Below are 17,624 nucleotides of genomic sequence, written 5' to 3' on the forward strand. Positions count from 1 at the left end.
TATTTTAAAGGAGATGGTACATATACACACATATGTATGTATATGTGACTTTGCTAAAAATTTAAATTGAAATGTTTTTGAACACTTCGTTCAATACATTGTTTGCCAAATACATTTCAACACGATTTAATGCCAGAAGAAGAAAACATATAAAAGTTGGGTAGTTTGCTAAGCATATGTAGTGAATCAGAGTAGGAAACAAAAACAGAACCCAGTGACCAAATAGCATGTATTTAATGTGGATCCAAATTAGCACACTATAATTGGCTAGCTCTGACATCACTGATGTAAAGTAGATGGAAGCACTAACTAGTAATGGTTAGATAATGGTTAGTAGATGGAAAACCATCTACTGAATTAGTAAAATGTTTCGTAATAGGACTAAAAATCTGAGTAATGAGGGGAAAATGTTTCTTTAAATTGTACTAATTAATTGTATGAATGGAAATAAGTTCATCAAATCAAAGGAAGGCCCCCCCACCCATTTTTGGTTCTGCATGTCAGCTCTCTGTTCATTCAACCTCTCTTTAGAAAGAGCTTGATATCTCTCTCTAATATAAATGGATACACCACATAGGAATTGTTCTAGATCAGGGATATTAAATCTTTTTTGTGTGTTATGTACCCCATTTGGCAGTCTGGTGAAAACTAAGGATCTCTTAGAATAATTTTTAAATGCATAAAATAAAAAAGATAGGATTAGAAAGTAAAACAATTAATTGAAATCACTATCAAGATATTTTTAAAAAATAGTTCAGAAACCTTAGATTAAGAACACCTTTTATAGATGGTCCCTCCTATCTCTAACACCCTAGATCAATGATGGTGAACCTATGGCATGGGTGCCAAAGATGACATGCAGAGGGCTCTCTGTGGGCACATGGCCATCCTCCCCCACCCAGAGTTCATTACTACAAAGGCAGAGGGACTTGAACAGAGCTAATTCCCTCTCCCTCTCTATTGTACCTGAGGACATTTTTTCATATCCCCCACCCCTCTGCCCAGCAGCTCAATTGGAGCTAACAAGGGGTAAGGTGGGCAGCTCAGAGGGAGCAGAGCTGGAGAGGAGTAGCTCACTCGGACTACTCCTCTCTCCCTCTTTACCTGTGTTGAGGACATTCCTCACTTTACTTGCCCCTCCACACAGCAGCCCAATGGGAATGCGTTCTCCCTCCCCTGTGCTGGGTAAGGGAGGAGCAGGGTGCACCTGTCACTCAGTGTGGGGGCGGGGTCTGGCGCTCAGTTTCAAAAGGTTCACCATCATTGTCCTTGATCTTCTGATCCAACATCATTATTCTATATTACATTGTCTAACAGTCTATTATAACATAGGTCCTTTCTGGCTCTAATGTTATACAATTCTAAGAACTTGTGAAGTCAGTGACATCTCTTTCCTATAGATCTATTTTGCAAATAATACATATTTGCAAAGGAAGCTTTTTGTTTAAGGACTCAGATCATCAAGATTCCGCTGCTGAGCACAGCTTACATTCTTCATGGAGAATACTTCATCACTATTTCTTTCTCTAAACTCTGGCAGTCTTAGGAATCAAGATTTGTGACACAGACAAGAATGCCTTAGAGAGAAATGCTATATAGTAGACAAGCAACAATATCATGCTTTGGTTTCTCTCTTTAAGCAAAGTTTAGAGTTGAGAGTATACCTATCTGGCATATTACTCACAGGGTTGTGATGATACTAAAGAAACAGCAGTTATTTTTATCATTACATATCTCACATCTGAAGTACACTGCTCTATGGGTTATCTATAAGGTACTTTAGGTTGTCTTCAGAATATCAAGCAGTTTCAGTCAAAATCTTCAACCATTATCCAGTGGTCTACTGCATATAACATGCAGGTTTTTTTGCACTGTGCCCCCTAAGCAGAGTGCTATCTCTTAATCACTCTCTCAAAAAGTCCAGAAGTTAGAAAATCCCTGAAAATCTAATTATTGTCTAGTAAGAGTAATAACAACAATGATGGATTATGTATATTTATATGTATTGCTTTATAAAATTATCGTATTATAGGATCATAGTTAGAGCTAGAAGGAATCTGAAGAAATCAACTAGTCCAAACTTCCTGTCACTCCATTCCCTCGCTCTAATTTTACTTTAAGCCTAGAGGGGTTGTACAAGGCCATCCCTGTCCAAAGCAACAGAGCTGATCCAGGGCTTCTGGTTCTAAATCCACTATACTCTCAACACATGTTTTTTAACCCCCACAATAGCCTTGTAAATTATGGAGAATAATTCTTAACACCACCATTTCATAAAAGAAAGAGAATATCAGAAAGATGATGTTCCTCAGCATTTTACAACTATTAAATGTATTCAGGATTCCAAAACAGCTCTTTTGACTGACTCAAGATGTTTGCTCTCTGGGCACACTGTTTCTTAACAAGAGAACAGAGATTCTCTTCAAAGAGATAAGTCATAATGGTGAAATGTATCCATTGTATAAGATGTTCATGTGAAAACTACATCAACACTAATAATTACATGAGTTTATTTGATGACAGGTAGTTATGGACTTTGAATCCATAGTTTATTTAAAAATGTCCTCACTTGGATTTTTCATTTTAACTGGAAATTAAAATCCCATCATATCCATTACAATTACATTGGCCTAAGTGAGAATAGTTAAATGGCATTATATTCTCCAAGTATGTGGTTTCATGCATGTTTTTTAAATATGTCCTTCTCATAACCTAGATGATATTCAATCATCTGTGTCTCCCCAGGCAAATTTATTTTTATTTAAATAGGTATCAAACATTAGGGACCTACTCAGATATCAGTATTGATACTTAGATATCAATATTTAGGACTAATTGAAATTCTGGGTTACTATGAAGAAGAAACCATACATGCTAGATGTAATGATGCTTGTAATCCCTGCTGCTGGGAAGGAAAGTCTGGCAGATTTGAGCTCAAGAATTCTGAGCTACAGTGTGCTAAGCTGATCAAGTGTTCACACAAAGCCTGGCACAAATATAATGAGCCCCACGAGCAGTGAGCCATCAGACTATCTAAGAAGGGGCAAATTTGCTACGCTGGAAATAGAACAGGTCCAAAAGCTCTCATGCCAATCAGTGGTAAGGCAAGGCTGTGAGTGATCATTGCATTTCTAGCTTTAGTAAGACAGTGAAAGTCAGAGGACTTCATCGTTAGGACTTCAAAACTTTTTTGTGATATGTCAGAATGTTAGATAAACAGATAGTGGTTTTAATATGAGGCGTAGAATCTTAATGCTGAAGAAGAACCTATAAAAAAGAATGTTAGGGCTGGAAGAATTCACATAGTACATAGGGCAAGAGAGCTTGAACACAGAATATTAGAACACAAAAAGAAGCTGGAAGGAAACTTAGAATATATATGTTTAAGATACCTTAGAAATATTGTATAAGAACATAGAATCTAGAATGTTGGAAGCATTCTCAGACACCATCTACAGAGGTCTAACTCTTATTTGAAATATGAATGTACATCCCTGACAATCCCTGACAAGTGTTAAACCAGTCTCCATTTGAAGACTTCCAGTGAGGGAGGGAGCTCACTGTCTCATGAGGCAGTCCATTAAATTATTGGGAATTGTTGATTATATCATTGGACATATATGGAAAAATTATGGGTAGGAAAATTGAATCCTTTAGATAAGAAAAGTTGATTATAAACAATTTTCTCTCAACATATTCTTTTTTTGTTTTTTTAAACCTTTAACTTCCATCTTAGAATCTAGACTGTATTTGGTTCTAAGGCAGAAGGACTGGTAATGGGGGTTAAGTGACTTGCCCAGGGCCACATAGCTAGAAGTGTCTAAGGCCAAATTTGAACCCAGGACCTCCCATCTATAGGCCTGGCTCTCAATCCACTGAGCCATCTAGCTGCCCCCTCTCAACATACTCTTGTAGTCATTTCTTAAAGCAAATGGTCATAAGGGAAAATACTACATGTTCATTGTTATCTTTTTCTGTTCAGATGTTTTTTATATCATTTGAAGAAATTATTTAATGGAAAGAAGAAGAAAGGAGATCTGTATTCCAATTCTATGTTGCCTGTCATTTCCTAATACCATCATATTAAAAGTCTCTTTAACCTTTTAAGACTTAATTTAATCATTTGTCAAATGGAAATAACATTTTCCCTGCTTAATATTCTCCACAGGATTGTGATAAGAATGACATGAAATAATGGACAGGGAAAATACCTTGAAAACCAACAAGTTCTAAGAGAACATATTATTATTAGTATTCTGATCTGACCCCTGAGATTCTGAATATGAGACAATGGCTTTCGGTTGACACTAACAAAAAGTAGGCATTCTAGTGACAGACACTGAGGCAAAAGGGAAAGATAATGAATAAAGTACTGGGTTTGGAGTCAGGAAGACAAAAAGTTAAATCCTGCCTTAAACATTAATCGGCTATGCAACTTTGGGCAAATCATTTAACTTTTCTGGGTCTCAGTTTACTTATCCATAAAATGAGGAGATTGGTCTTATGGCCTTTAAGATCCCTTCCAACATTAAATCTATGATCCTTTGACCTTTGGATTAGTAGAGCTAGGATCTAGTTCTAATTTGGCCGCTAACTCTACTTATTACCTTGGGCGGTCACTTCTCTTTTCTTAGGCTCAGCATTCTTATCTATAAAATAAAGGGGTTTGTTAAACTAAATGATTAAAGTTCCAATATTCTATGATTCTATGTTCTAAGAACTCTTTGAGTTCCAACATTCTGTGGGCTAACTCTATATTCCATAACTGTAAATTACTTGAGAGAAAGGACTATTTTTTGGAGCCTTTTAAAAAAAATATCTTTAGCACTTAGCACAGTGTCTGGGCACATAGTAGACACTTATTGACTATGCACCTTTTTAGCTCTAGCAATATTCTAATCCTCAACTTCACCATTACTCATTTCAGGGAACATAAGAACCAGATTCCCACCACTACCAATAACTCCTTTGTCTTCCATTTCAGAGTTGTCAAGAGCTTTTTCTCTTCATTTCATATACGTGGGAATACAAAATGGTTGAAGTTTATATTAGCCTACTGGCCACAGAATCAGTTGTACTTAAGAAAGTGGCCCTAAATTTGCCCTAAGTTCCCTTTCATGCTTTTTGGTCTCATTTGACACCAGCTGCAGATATCAGAAACAAAGTCCCTCCTTTGTCATCTAAACTGTAGATAAAACTTGGCTGGCTCCCAAGAGATATCTTTCAATGATGTCTCAGGGCTTCATTACTAGGCTTGCTTCTCAATAAAGTAAGACTTGCTGGATTTAAAAGTCCAGAACTCAACCCGGGTTAGAATCTTGGTGGTAATGTTTACTATTTGTGTAACTGTCAATGAGTTACTCTGCCTCTCTTGTCCTAAATTTCCTTATCTGTAGGATGGGAATGATCATTGTACTTCTACTCTGTACTTCACAGGAGTGTTATAAGGAGAGGAAAACTTATAGCTCATGATTTTGCTTGTTAGAATGTGCTAAAAATAAGTACTTTCTTCATTTTCTTATCTTGGTCAGCAAAAGTGAAAATACACTAGCAGACCCCAAAAAAGCTCATCCAGGAAAACATCTCCTGGTCAGTTCTAAGCTAGGGCTCCTTCTGCAGAGCAATTTAAGATGCAACCAGAACATGAAAAGCTAATCCTGAATGAACAATGGACCAGATGGTAATGTTAGTAGGAAGCAATAAACATGATAAATAGCTTCCTACTGCAGCTCCTGATCAATTTCAATATTTAATAATTCTACTCTGCCCTCCTCCCCCTCATCCTGGCCTTTCCCTATTGCAGAATCCTGCTACCGTCTGTATTTGGCTCTGAAGCCAAACACTTCTTTGGCTTTTATGAAGGCATCAGCAGAAATTTTAGTGTCTGATTGTGACACAAGAGCTCTAAGTCCTCAAGTGACAATTAATCAGGATACTTATCCCTGAAGGAGCTGGATCTCAAGTCTCTCTCCCCACTGCCAATGCAAAGATGGAAAGCTAGCTGCCAACTGCAGCCCTATGATAGAGGCTCTCACCCTGTAGAGCCATCGAACTGTCTTATTCACTGAATTTGGCTCTTGTTTCAAAAGCAAAAAAAGGGGGGGGGTAGGGATGAATTGGAGTAATAGCTTTTACTCTAGGGCCAAGGATCAGGATAAGCAACTGAATTATTTTTTTAAACCTTACATTTGGTCCTAGAATTGATTCTAAAGTAGAAGAGTGATAAAGCTAGGCAATGGTTAAGTGATTTGCCCAGGGTCACACAGCTAGCAAGTGTCTGCGACCAAATTCAAACCCAGGACCTCCCATCTCTAGGCCTGGCTCTCAAAACACTCAGCCACCTAGCTCATAATGCCACCATTACCAAATGAAATTTCAACCATATTTATTGTTAAAAGCCAAAGCTACCATTTCTCCTGGCCCTAAGCACAATAATGTTAGTGGTGATAGCTAGAAGGGGAGAACAACAATGAAGGTTAAGTATGACATGAGACAAATTACTAGGATTTCCCAGGAAGAAAGAATTTTATGGGATGCTTGTTCCCACCAAGAGATTTCCAGTTGGTAGAAGAGATGTGAATAAAAATAAAGAGTTGGCTATGGCCATGATGACAGTTCCATTGTTTTGACTCTGAAACATCATGGGAAATGTTAACTCTCTTTGGTCAGAGGTAAAGGTTAGGCCTGTAAAGGAAATTTTCAATAGGACATTTCATGGCTCTTATGCAATCCATGTGGAAATATTTAGACATAGTCTGAGATTGTTACAAAATTGACTTCATTATGCAAGGTCTTGGTACTAACAATGGTGACTAAAACTCCTAAGTGCCCCAGAATTTATAGCACAAAGGTGACCAATAACTCTTGTCTGTGTATAGGATGTGTTCTGCTGGGAATGTAAGGGATGCAAAGAATCCAGCTGGGTCTCTACTTTTTTTTTTAAACCTTACCTAAGGGCTAGGCAATAGGGGTCAAGTGACTTGTCCAAGGTCACACAGCTAGGAAGTGTCTGAGGCCAGATCTAAACCTAGGACCTCTCATCTCTGGGTCTGGCTCTCAATCCACTGAGCCACCCAGCTGCCCCAGGGTCTCTACTTCTTGATGGTCATTTTTTTGCATCATAAAAGCTAAGCCTCTTCCTCCCTACTGTCCCTTAGAAATAGAAATGACAGAACTCCCCTTAGAGACTACTTTCCCCCCTCTAACTTTGGTAGAGTTCCTGCCCCCTTCCTGAACTAGTAAGCATATATCTAGAAAGAAGAAATCTCCCTTATTACTTTAGTCTATGAAAGAGAATCTTAAAAAATGGATTACCTGATTCCTTCTGTTCAAGGCCCATGGAGTTCCACCTTCTTGTTATGTCAATATACAGAATATCTACAGATGCCATTGAGAAGGTGCTGCTACTGAGTTTGCAGTTCCTGAATAGATATTTAAGAGATATGTTATTATAGTAGTGATCCCCCCAAACGGCAGTAATAAGCTAAAAAGCAACCATCATCTTCAACATCAACAATACCATTGACACCATCATCATTATAATAACTATCATTATCACAAGCAATATCACTATCCCCACCATTGTCCTCATAACCATCATCATTACCAGTATCATTACTACCATCAATATCATTGCCATTATCATTATGAAAATAAATGTCCTTCATCATCAACTATCATCATTATCATCATCTTCCCCCAAAGTTCTCTTCTAATGATATATCATGGTATGTAGGTGACCTTGGTTTCTTTTAAAATCATGCCAATATAATATAATGTCCAATACATTCTGCAGAGCTATACATGACTTGAATACAGCACCAAGGACTTGCCTGGTGTATATATTCACCACCAGAAAGGTGGACAGCAGGGTGGAACTGTTCCATTCACAGAAGATAATGCAACTAATCATGACATAGACAAGTTGAAACCAGTAGTGGTAGAAAGAGAGTATTTTCGGGTCTTGAAGTACTTAAATAATAATTATTATAGTTTACGTTTATGTATTTTAGAGCTTAAAAAGCCCTTTTCTCACAATAGCCCTATAGATAAGGTCATGAAAAAGCCTCATTTGGAAAATGCTTTCCAGTTCCACATCTATTATCTCTTTTAAGTCTCCTGAAAGGCCTATGAGAGAAGGAGGCAGAACATGAACTATTTTTCCTATTTAACTGATTGTGAATCTAGGGATCAAAGAGAGTAAATGACTTCCTTAAGGCCACAGAAGAAGGAAGTAGAAGAGTTAGGGCTCAACCTCTCTGCTTCTGATTACAATTTCAGTGCTCTTTGCAAAAAAGCCTGAGTCTAGTCCAGACTTTGCCATACTAGCTGTGTGACCTTGGGAACTTGATCTTTTCTCTCTGTGGTTCAATTTACTCTGTGTAAAATGTAGGACTGGATAAGGTAATCTAGAAGAGTCCTTTGGTTTCTGTGAGATTTCTTTAGATTTTTTAAAATACCACATAGCCTTTTATACATGTGAGTTTTATATATCTGATGATGGGATGATGGATTGGTTGATTCATTCATTCATAAAAAATATTTATTGAATTCTTTTTCTGTGTTTAAGACTACTGGGTTTTGTATCTTACAGGTTAGTAGAGGGGATAAAAGAAAATACAGATAACTATAATATACAATATTACATGACAACTACATCATAGAAATGTAAAGCAAAGTGTTATATATAATACCTAACAAACAAGATTATCATGATGAACAAAACACATCATATATATGTCTATATACACACATATATGTTATATGTGCATGTGTGTGTTTTGCAACCCCCACGTCATTATATAAATATAAGCTGTTATTACTAATATCTGGAGGGAGGAAGGGAATCAGATAGAGAAGAACGCTTCCTAGAGGTGGCAATTAAATGTTACAATCATATAAGCATATACTGTCAACTGTCTAAACTTTAACATTGAAGCCAGAGAATATTCTATGCCTGAAGATAAAGGTTAAATAAGGATAAAATTCTACCATTCTCAGTTAGTGATCCTTTTCACTAACAGATGTGTTTGTGAAGATGTTGATTGATTTAACCAATTTGGTTTGGTGATGATGTCTGTTTGTCCATTTATATATGTGTCCACATCATTGCAGTATCTTAAGACTATTAAGGTCCCAGAGGAATAACATTCTATTTCAACAGATGTGCCCATGTCTTCACTGTTCATCTGCCTAGGTTTCTATTCTGATTAGTCTCAGAAAGGCAGAAGAAAAGACAAATCCCAAAGCTCAAGGCATAGAACACTCCCTGGCTCCGATGTTAAAGTTGAGGCAGCTGATGGTATATGCTTGGATGATCAAATGATAACAGTGTATCATTTGCATAGACTTAAGACATTATTGCTGTCCAAAAGCAATTTCAGGTTTAAAATGCTCTGCAGATGAATCCCAAGAGCCAATTTTACATACGAGAGTGTTCAAGGCTTTTTAGTTTCTCCAATCTTTCAATCTGTCATCTAAGGATTTTTACGTAAGCAAGAAAATTTGCTATATTCCCCTAAACATCCAGGAGGAAACTCAGTCCATACCCCTTTATTCTCCTCCTGAAATGATAGAGAGGTTCTTAGAGATGATTATTGTTATAGATTTGACCTAATAAAAGCTATTTGAAAAGGACCTGAGTAGCCAAATGGCCTTAAAGACCAAGGGCACACATGGGTTCAGTGACCTCCTTTCTTAAGTTCTAAATCCACACTACCTGCTAGCTATCACATTTTGTGGTCTCAGTTTTCTCATCTGTAAAATGAAGAGAAAATAAGTGGTACTTAAGGTGATATTGCTGCTTCTAGCTCCTATGTCTTAGTAGTCCCTCAAGTTTTAACATTCTAAAACCAAATTCTTCATCTTCTCCTTTAAATCTGTACTTAACAGTGCCTGACACTTTAATACTATTTAATAAATGCTTTGATTTGATCTCACTGCTTTAGTTCTATTAATGATACTGCTGTTTTCCCAACCAACAAGGCTCTAACTCTCAGGCTCCCCTTTGATTCTCTCTCCACTTCTGAAGCACAATCAATTACTGAGACCTGTTAATTCATCCTTTGTACCCTGTTCATTGTTTTGCCTATTTTAAAAACTCTTATCTTTTCTCTCATAATCAATATTAAGTATTGGTTCTAAGGTAGAAAGGCAATAAGGGCTAGTAGGCAAGTGGGGATAAGTGACTTGCCCAGGGCCACACAGCTAGGAAGTGTCTGAGGTCATATTTGAACCCAGGTCCTCTTGATCCATTCTTCAAGGGCAAGCTTTAATATTACCTCCCCAAGGAAACCCACCTTGATTCTCCTAGTCAAAAATATCTTCTTGTATATCACATGGCACTTGGTTTATAACTTTTTAGTTTTAGGGTCAAATAATGCTTCCTATATTATAACCATAGCAGTCTTGGGGAGCCTACTCCAAAGTAGCAGACTTCTTTAGGTTTTGACATTCTACTGGTTTTGGTACACTATTCTCACAAAACATTAAAAAGAACCAGAGGAAGGCCTCCAGGGCATGGAAGAAATTTCATATGGAGGATCCAGTGAAAGACAGATATAAATTATACTAGATAAGAGTGTGAAGTGTTTGACTTGCAGTGGTGGGGGGGGCGGTGCCAAAGACACTGAGATCACTGGTCTAGGGAAATACCAAATTGTCACTATTTAGGGTAACTGTGTATGGATGCATTTAAGTAGCATAGCTTAATCAGTTCTTTCCCAAGCAATGATTGCTAAGACAACATATAAACTGACTGCTTCCCAAGGAAAGCCTTCAAAGTATGTCAGCATCTTCTTACCAGACCCTAGTCAAAGTGTGGCAGGATTCGTTGACAGTTCAGATTTTGAGGTCTTGTTGCTTAAATAGCTGACTCTATATTTTTCTTGTTCTAGTCTTCCCAAAGGCATTACAGTGATTCTGATTGCAAATTTTCAACATCATTAGTGATGATCTGTATTTTATTTAATTATAATATCAATGTTCTCTGTACTGACTGCCAGCCAAGTTGATGTGAGTTCTGCCTAGCCTGCTCTTTGGGTTAATGGAGTATAAAAAGGAAAGTCTAACTGACCACTGGTATAAAGTCACTTTTTCTGACAGGTGGAAAATAGAAGTGTCAAACCCACAGCAGGAGCAATAATTTACCAAAGAGAATTCTCCACTTATCCTGTGTCCATTATAACAAATCCCTTTCATTGACACAAAACAAGTAGAGGAGATGGTAACACTGGGAATCAGGATATCGGAGTCATAATCCCAGCTGGGCTGCCATATCTAGCTGATCTTGGAAAATTCACTTTTCTGGCTTCTATTTTCTTATTTGCAAATTTCTTATTTCTATTTCTTATTTGTAAAAGGAGGGAATGGACTAAATCAGGGGATCTTAACCTGAAGTCCAAGAATATTTAAAAATATTTTGGTTATTGTTTTTCAATGTAATTGGTTTTATGATCCTACATACTTTATTTTAAACATTAAAAAAACACAGTTCTGAGAAGGGGGGTCATATACTTCATCAGATTTTAAAGGGGTCCATGACACACAAAGTTAAGAACTCCTATATCAGATGATCTCTAGGTTCCCTTACCAATGTTAAATGTAATAGCTGGCATTCACATAGTGCTTTAAGGTTTACAAGCACAACACTTCTTTTATAACTTTTAATCTTAATAATAACTCTATGAGGTTGGTAGCATAGGAATTATTCTCCCCACTTTGTAGATATGAGAGACTCTGAATGGTCACAGAACTTGCCCAAGGTATCATGAACCTGTGTCAGAAGATCACAAGAATAAGTGCTAGAAGGAATCTTGGAGGTTATCTATTCTACCCCTTTATTTTGCAATTATAAAAATTAAGACCAAAAGGGGCCAAATCACTTGCCTAAGGTTTTTTGACTCCTTTCTACTATATTACAGTCACCTGACTACAGCTAAGTTGGTCAGGAAAGATTTTGTGGAGGATGTGGGACTTGGATTGACCTTAAAGGATAGGAAAGAGGACAAGGGGATGGCATTCTAGACTAGGTTCAGAGTAAAGCAAAGGTATGGATGTAGGACGGTATAAGCTGTATTTGGGAGAAACTGAATAAAATGGTTTGGCTAAAACAGAGGATTTAGACAAAGGAATCATGAGAGGTGATTTAAAGGTAGATTGAGAGAAGATTCCTATGTTGAGGGAGGCTACTTAAAAAGGTAAGGATTCTGAATTTGGACTTGGTTGCTATACTTCTTTGGGTCTCAATTTTCTCATCTATAAAATGAGACAGTAAGATTAGATTTCTAGGCTACTTGAAGTTCTAAACTCTAAGATCTTAATAAATACATTCTGTGATATTCAGATTCAGATCTTTTGAAAACTGATGATGCATATATGATATGCATATGATGATGGCAACGCTCTATTGAAGTAGAATACTTAATCAGCCAAAACAGCTAACCCAGTAGGAAAATAATTAACAATATTAGAAAAAAATGTAGGGGTTACTTCTGGCTTAAATCATGGGTCATGATAGAAAATCAGTTGAAAGTTTTTGTCATTTCTGATCCTGGCTGGCAATGTCACAATTTGTCACTATTCTGCCTTTCTAACCTTATCTAATATTATTCCCTTTCTTTTATGTGCTATACTTCAATAACCAAATTAGATTGCCCTCTCTTGCTGCCCTACTTGGTCCCAATTCCAAGCCTTTTACTCAAGCAATTTCCTATGCTAGGTATGCTCTCCCTTGCCTCTACTAGACCTACTCATATAACACACAGTCATCTCTGCCAGAAAGCCTTCCTCAATATTCCCAAGTTAGGAATGATCCATCCTTCCTCTGGCCATATAAAGTACTTGGTTTACGCATTTCCCATGCACTGATCATTTTAGTCCAGACACTCACTACTTTGTACAATGACCTTATTCTGAGTCCCAAACTTCCCATATGTAAAATGAGGATAATTAGCTTTGTACTAAATCTACCTCAAGAACACTTTGGAGAGGAAACAACTTTAAAACACTATAAAATTATGAATTATTATTGCAGTTATTTGTGCATGTTATACTTTAGAGATTTCCAGGAAGGGAGGGTTTGTCTTATTTAATTTTTGCATCTCCTCCAGTGCCAAGTTCTGCACATAGTAGGGACTTCATAAATGTTTGTGAAGTTGAAGTTCTTTTTTTTTGGCTCATGAAAAAAAGCCTTTGGGACTAATATGGATTTTTAGCTTAGAAAGTAATTCATGCAGAGAACTTGCTGGCAAGGGAACTATATTCAGTATAGCACTGAATTATGATAAGAAGACTGTAGGAATCACATGCACGTATATGAAAAGCTTTCCTGTTTCTGAACCCCTCGTGCATACTAGTAGACATTGCCATCTGCCTTTAAAAGACACTAATCCCCGCAGAACATTTCAGTGTTGGTCTGATGTTTGCAAGAGCGATTGTTTGCCTGTGCAACATTTCAAAATGGATATCCTATAGGCCCCTCAAACAACATAAATAGAACTCACTATCCCCCTCCCCCAATGCATTACACCTCTAAACTTTTCCTTTTCTGTTGAGGATACCACCATCATTCCTGCCATCCAGGTTTGCCATCTCAAAGTCATCTTCAATTTCACATGCTTCTTTAGTTCACATATCCAAATAGTTGCCAAATCTTGTTGATTCCATCTCCTTAACATTTATTTTTTCTTTATCTTTCTTTTCTTTCTTTTTTTTTTTCTCTTAGAGACTCTTACATTCTGTCTTAGAATAGATACCAAGTATTTGTCCCAAGGCAGAGGAGTGGTAAGGGCTAGGCAATTAGGGTTAAGTAGCTTGCCCAGATTCACACAGCAAGAAAGTATCTGAGGTCACATTTGAACACAGGATCTCCTGTTTCCAGGCCAGTTCTCTGTTCACTGAGCCACCTAGCTGCTCTTTCCTTAATATTTCTTGTATGCATGCCTTCTCTTCATTCACATGCTCACCTATTCTTTTTGGATTCTCATAATCTCTAATTGTTTCAAGTATTCCAGTTTGTTCTTCCTGCCTCAGGTTTTTTCTCCTCTCTAATACCATCCTCCATGCAGCTGCCAAAGTGATTTTCTTTCTTTCTTTTTTTTTTTTAAGGCAATGGGGGTCAAGTGACTTGCCCAGGGTCACACAGCTGGGAAGTGTCTGAGGCCAGATTTGAACCTAGGACATCCCGTCTCTAGGGCTAGCTCTCAATCCACTGAGCTACCCAGCTGCCCCCCAAAGTGATTTTCTTAAAGGACAAATCTGTCCATGGAATTTACCTACTTAATAAACTCTAATGGCTCCTTTAGGATCATATTCAAACTTCTCTGTTTGGTGTAAGAGAGGAACTTGGACTTAACCTGCCAGAAGGAAGAAAGAAGCAGATTTTACAGGCTGCAGGACCAACTGGAATGGGGAAAGGGCAGGAAGTAAAGAGAGTTCTGAAGGAAGGAGAGAGGAAGTAAGAGGATCTGGACAGTTCCGAACTGACTTCTTTCTGGGAAGCCCAACAGAAAGGAGGACCTGATCAGACCTCTGGACCAGCACCCTCCTCCTGTGACTCCTAACCCAGTTTCCAGAGAAGACAAGTTGAGTGAATAGGAATTCCAACAGAAAGCTGTTCACTGTAAGAAGAATTCCTCTGAATCCCCTGAAGTCCTTGAACTTGTTATAACAGCCAAGGCAGCTAGAAAGTCAGGACATCTTCACAACTGACCTTAGGGGGGGTCAGGCAAGCAAAGCCTGATCTTGCTAGACTTTGGGAGAAGGGGTTCAGTTATTTCTAGGGACCTCCTGCTCCTTTCCCAATACCTCATTTCCCAATTCAGTTACCCTACCCTTCATTTGTTCCCTTAGAATAAACAACTGTTCATAAGCGCAAGTGACTGGCTTCATAGTATCTAAGAAAGGAAGGAGACTTTGAAGATTGGGGGGAGGGAAGTTACATTTCTCTCCTCAGAGAGGGAGAAGCTGTTTATATCATATTTATTTCAATCAAGTCTCTGAGAGAACAGAAGTTTGTGATCTTGAAGGCAGCCAGAGTGGGGTTTGCCAGGGAGAAGAGAGAGGGAAATCAATCCATCCCCTTTCTCTTTCTACTTGATCCCATTCCACCGCTACCTCACTCTGGTCCTGACCCAGTAGGAGGAGACTCCATTCTCTCTCTCCCTATATTACATTGGTATTTAAAGCCATTCACAAGGTGATGCCAACTTAACTTTTAGCCTAATGATACCCTCCTTCTCCACTTCACAAACTGTACTGTTCAGGCAAATGCTACAACTACTACTATTACTTCTTCTTTTTTGGCTCCTCACATATAACATTCTATTTGTCATCCACTTGTCTTTGTTAAAAAGATTGTATGCCCACGCCTGGGATGTATTTTTTAGCCTCATCTCTACCTCTCTTAGTCATTGATATCTCTTCAAAAGCTCAGTTCAAGCCTTTCTCAATCCCCCCGCTGCTAGTTCCTCTCCACATATTTACTCTGTATTTATCTAGTACTTATTTTGTATATAGTAAGATAAGTCCATATCTCTCCTGAAAGAATAGAAGCTCTTTGAGGACAGGGTTGGTTGATTTTTTGTTTTTGTCTTTTTGTCTCCCTAGCATCTAGAACATAGTAAGTATTTAAATGCTGGCTAACTGGTTGATTAACCTATCAGAAAAAGTACTAGATTGGTAGTGAAAAAGCCAGAAACCCAGCAAAGACTGCACTCACTACATTTAAAGAGGTGCAAATCACTGCTTCTTTCCAAGCTGCAGTTTTTCTACTTGGAAAAAAAAAATAAGGGCTAGCTGACCTCCCAAATCCTTTCCTAAACTAACATTCTGTACTTTAATGCTTTAATTTTCTATGTTCTAAAATCTTGTATTTTAAAGGTCCCTTCCAGTTTTAACATTTTATCATTCAAAATTCTACATGAGTCCAACTGGCAAAGTTGGAGGGAAGGAAATTATTTCATATGATATGTGTAATAAAATCTAAAGTTGCTATTGATTTTCAAAGATAATCAAGTAGTACTACAATATCCTTGCAAAGGCAATGAAAGGTATAGGTAGAATAGATAAATGGGTATAGTAGTCCTTTCTTTTCAAGACTAAGGGGCTAGGAAGGGTGAAAAGTTGTTATTATCATGGAATAGAGGCACTTGGGCTACTCAGTGGCTAGAAATGCAGGGCTTGGAGTCAGGAAGACCTGAGTTCAAATACAATCTAAGGTACTTACTAGTTTTGTGACCCTTGGTAAGACATTTAATTTCTGTTTGCCTTAATCCACTGGAAAAGGAAATGGCAAATCACTTCAATATTTTTTGTGAAGAAAACCCTATGAAAAGTATGGTCCAAGGAGTCTCAAAGAGTTGGACATGACTAAACAATAACAATCACCATCATGAATTCCACAGATTGCCCCTCAAATTAATAATTTTATTAGAAAGAAAAATAACTAAAATGTATTTTCCCCCCAAAAGAAGCTGTCAACAATAGATTTCTTGATCTGAAAGGAAAAAAACCCAAACCAATTCTATTCATCCCAGCAGTTTTTAAGAGGGGTGTTTGATAAATGACAGTATGTTCAGCTCTTATATACCTACCGAGAGACAGAAAATATGGCTAATGGAGCCAAGTCTAGACAAGAAAAAGACACTTCATTATTTCTCATTTTATTGGTAGAAGAGAAAAATATAATATGGCCAGACTGACATTAGCATAATTCACTAGTGAAGTTGCTGAGCTATGCAACACATTACAAGAGATGGACACTGAAAATAAATTAAATTGGAATGTTTATCTTTTTCCTATGTCTGTACTTGAGTTGTCAGGAAGGTGGTCCACAGACAGACACAATTTCCTTTCCAGTGATTTGAGGCAGTGTGGTGCACTGGCAAGAGTCCTGAATTTAGAATGAGGAAGCCTCGATCCACAAACCAGCTTTGCCAGCTCCCTTTCCCTCTATGGATGTCCATTTCTTCACCTCTAAATATGAGACGGGAAGATGATCTCTTAAGGTTACTTTTCTAGCTCTAACATCATGTCTTGGCCTAGAATTTAATAGATAAGTGACCATGGGCACTTCAGTCATACCATCAGTTCCCTCCTCTATAAAACTGAGATAATACTTCTATGACAAATATACTTCACTAAACTATTGGGAAAAGCAAGTTTGTAAATACTAAAGCACTACTGACATAACAAACAATGATTATCAATAGGTAATGACTCTATTATTATGCTTTTGATAGCTGTTATACTAGATGTTCCTTGAGTTCCTTTTTTATCTCTATGATGTTATGATTTTATCTATCCTACATATTTTTTTGTCACTTTCAGGGCACAATATTTAGTTGGAATCGAAATACCAGGAAAAATATTAAGTTTACATTGAAAAAGAATGTAAAGCAAGAAGAGAAAAATTTAACAAGAGCAACTACTTGTTATTAAATTCCCTAAGTAAATAGTAGAGAAAAATTTTTTAATATTAAAGAGCTACTGAGATCTCTCAGTACAATTTGAAAAGAAAAACTATTAACAGTTATAAAATATGTTGTGCATTTTTTTCTTCCCAGATTCTTAATCACTAAAGACATTTGCAGGGGAAGAAATGTTCTTTGTTTGAGTCCTTTGCT

The 17,624-nt window shown here is 37.4% G+C and overlaps 1 protein-coding gene across 19 annotated transcripts in view; it reads right to left on the reverse strand.

Moving 5' to 3' along the window:
• Nucleotides 1-17,624, reverse strand: part of TTLL11 (tubulin tyrosine ligase like 11) — a 250,767-nt gene that overhangs the window by 26,868 nt on the left and 206,275 nt on the right. For 11 of the 19 annotated variants that reach the window (XM_056812067.1, XM_056812081.1, XM_056812072.1 and 8 more), the window contains 2 exons: nucleotides 7,315-7,421; nucleotides 4,608-4,649 (listed from right to left, as the gene is read on the reverse strand). In XM_056812067.1, coding sequence (XP_056668045.1) covers nucleotides 4,608-4,649; nucleotides 7,315-7,421 — 149 coding nt within the window. The remainder of the gene's footprint in view (nucleotides 1-4,607; nucleotides 4,650-7,314; nucleotides 7,422-17,624) is intronic. The other 8 variants (XR_008915265.1, XM_056812079.1, XM_056812083.1 and 5 more) reach the window with 1 other exon arrangement.

Source organism: Monodelphis domestica, chromosome 1 (assembly GCF_027887165.1).
Source record: "Monodelphis domestica isolate mMonDom1 chromosome 1, mMonDom1.pri, whole genome shotgun sequence".
NCBI lineage: Eukaryota > Metazoa > Chordata > Mammalia > Didelphimorphia > Didelphidae > Monodelphis > Monodelphis domestica.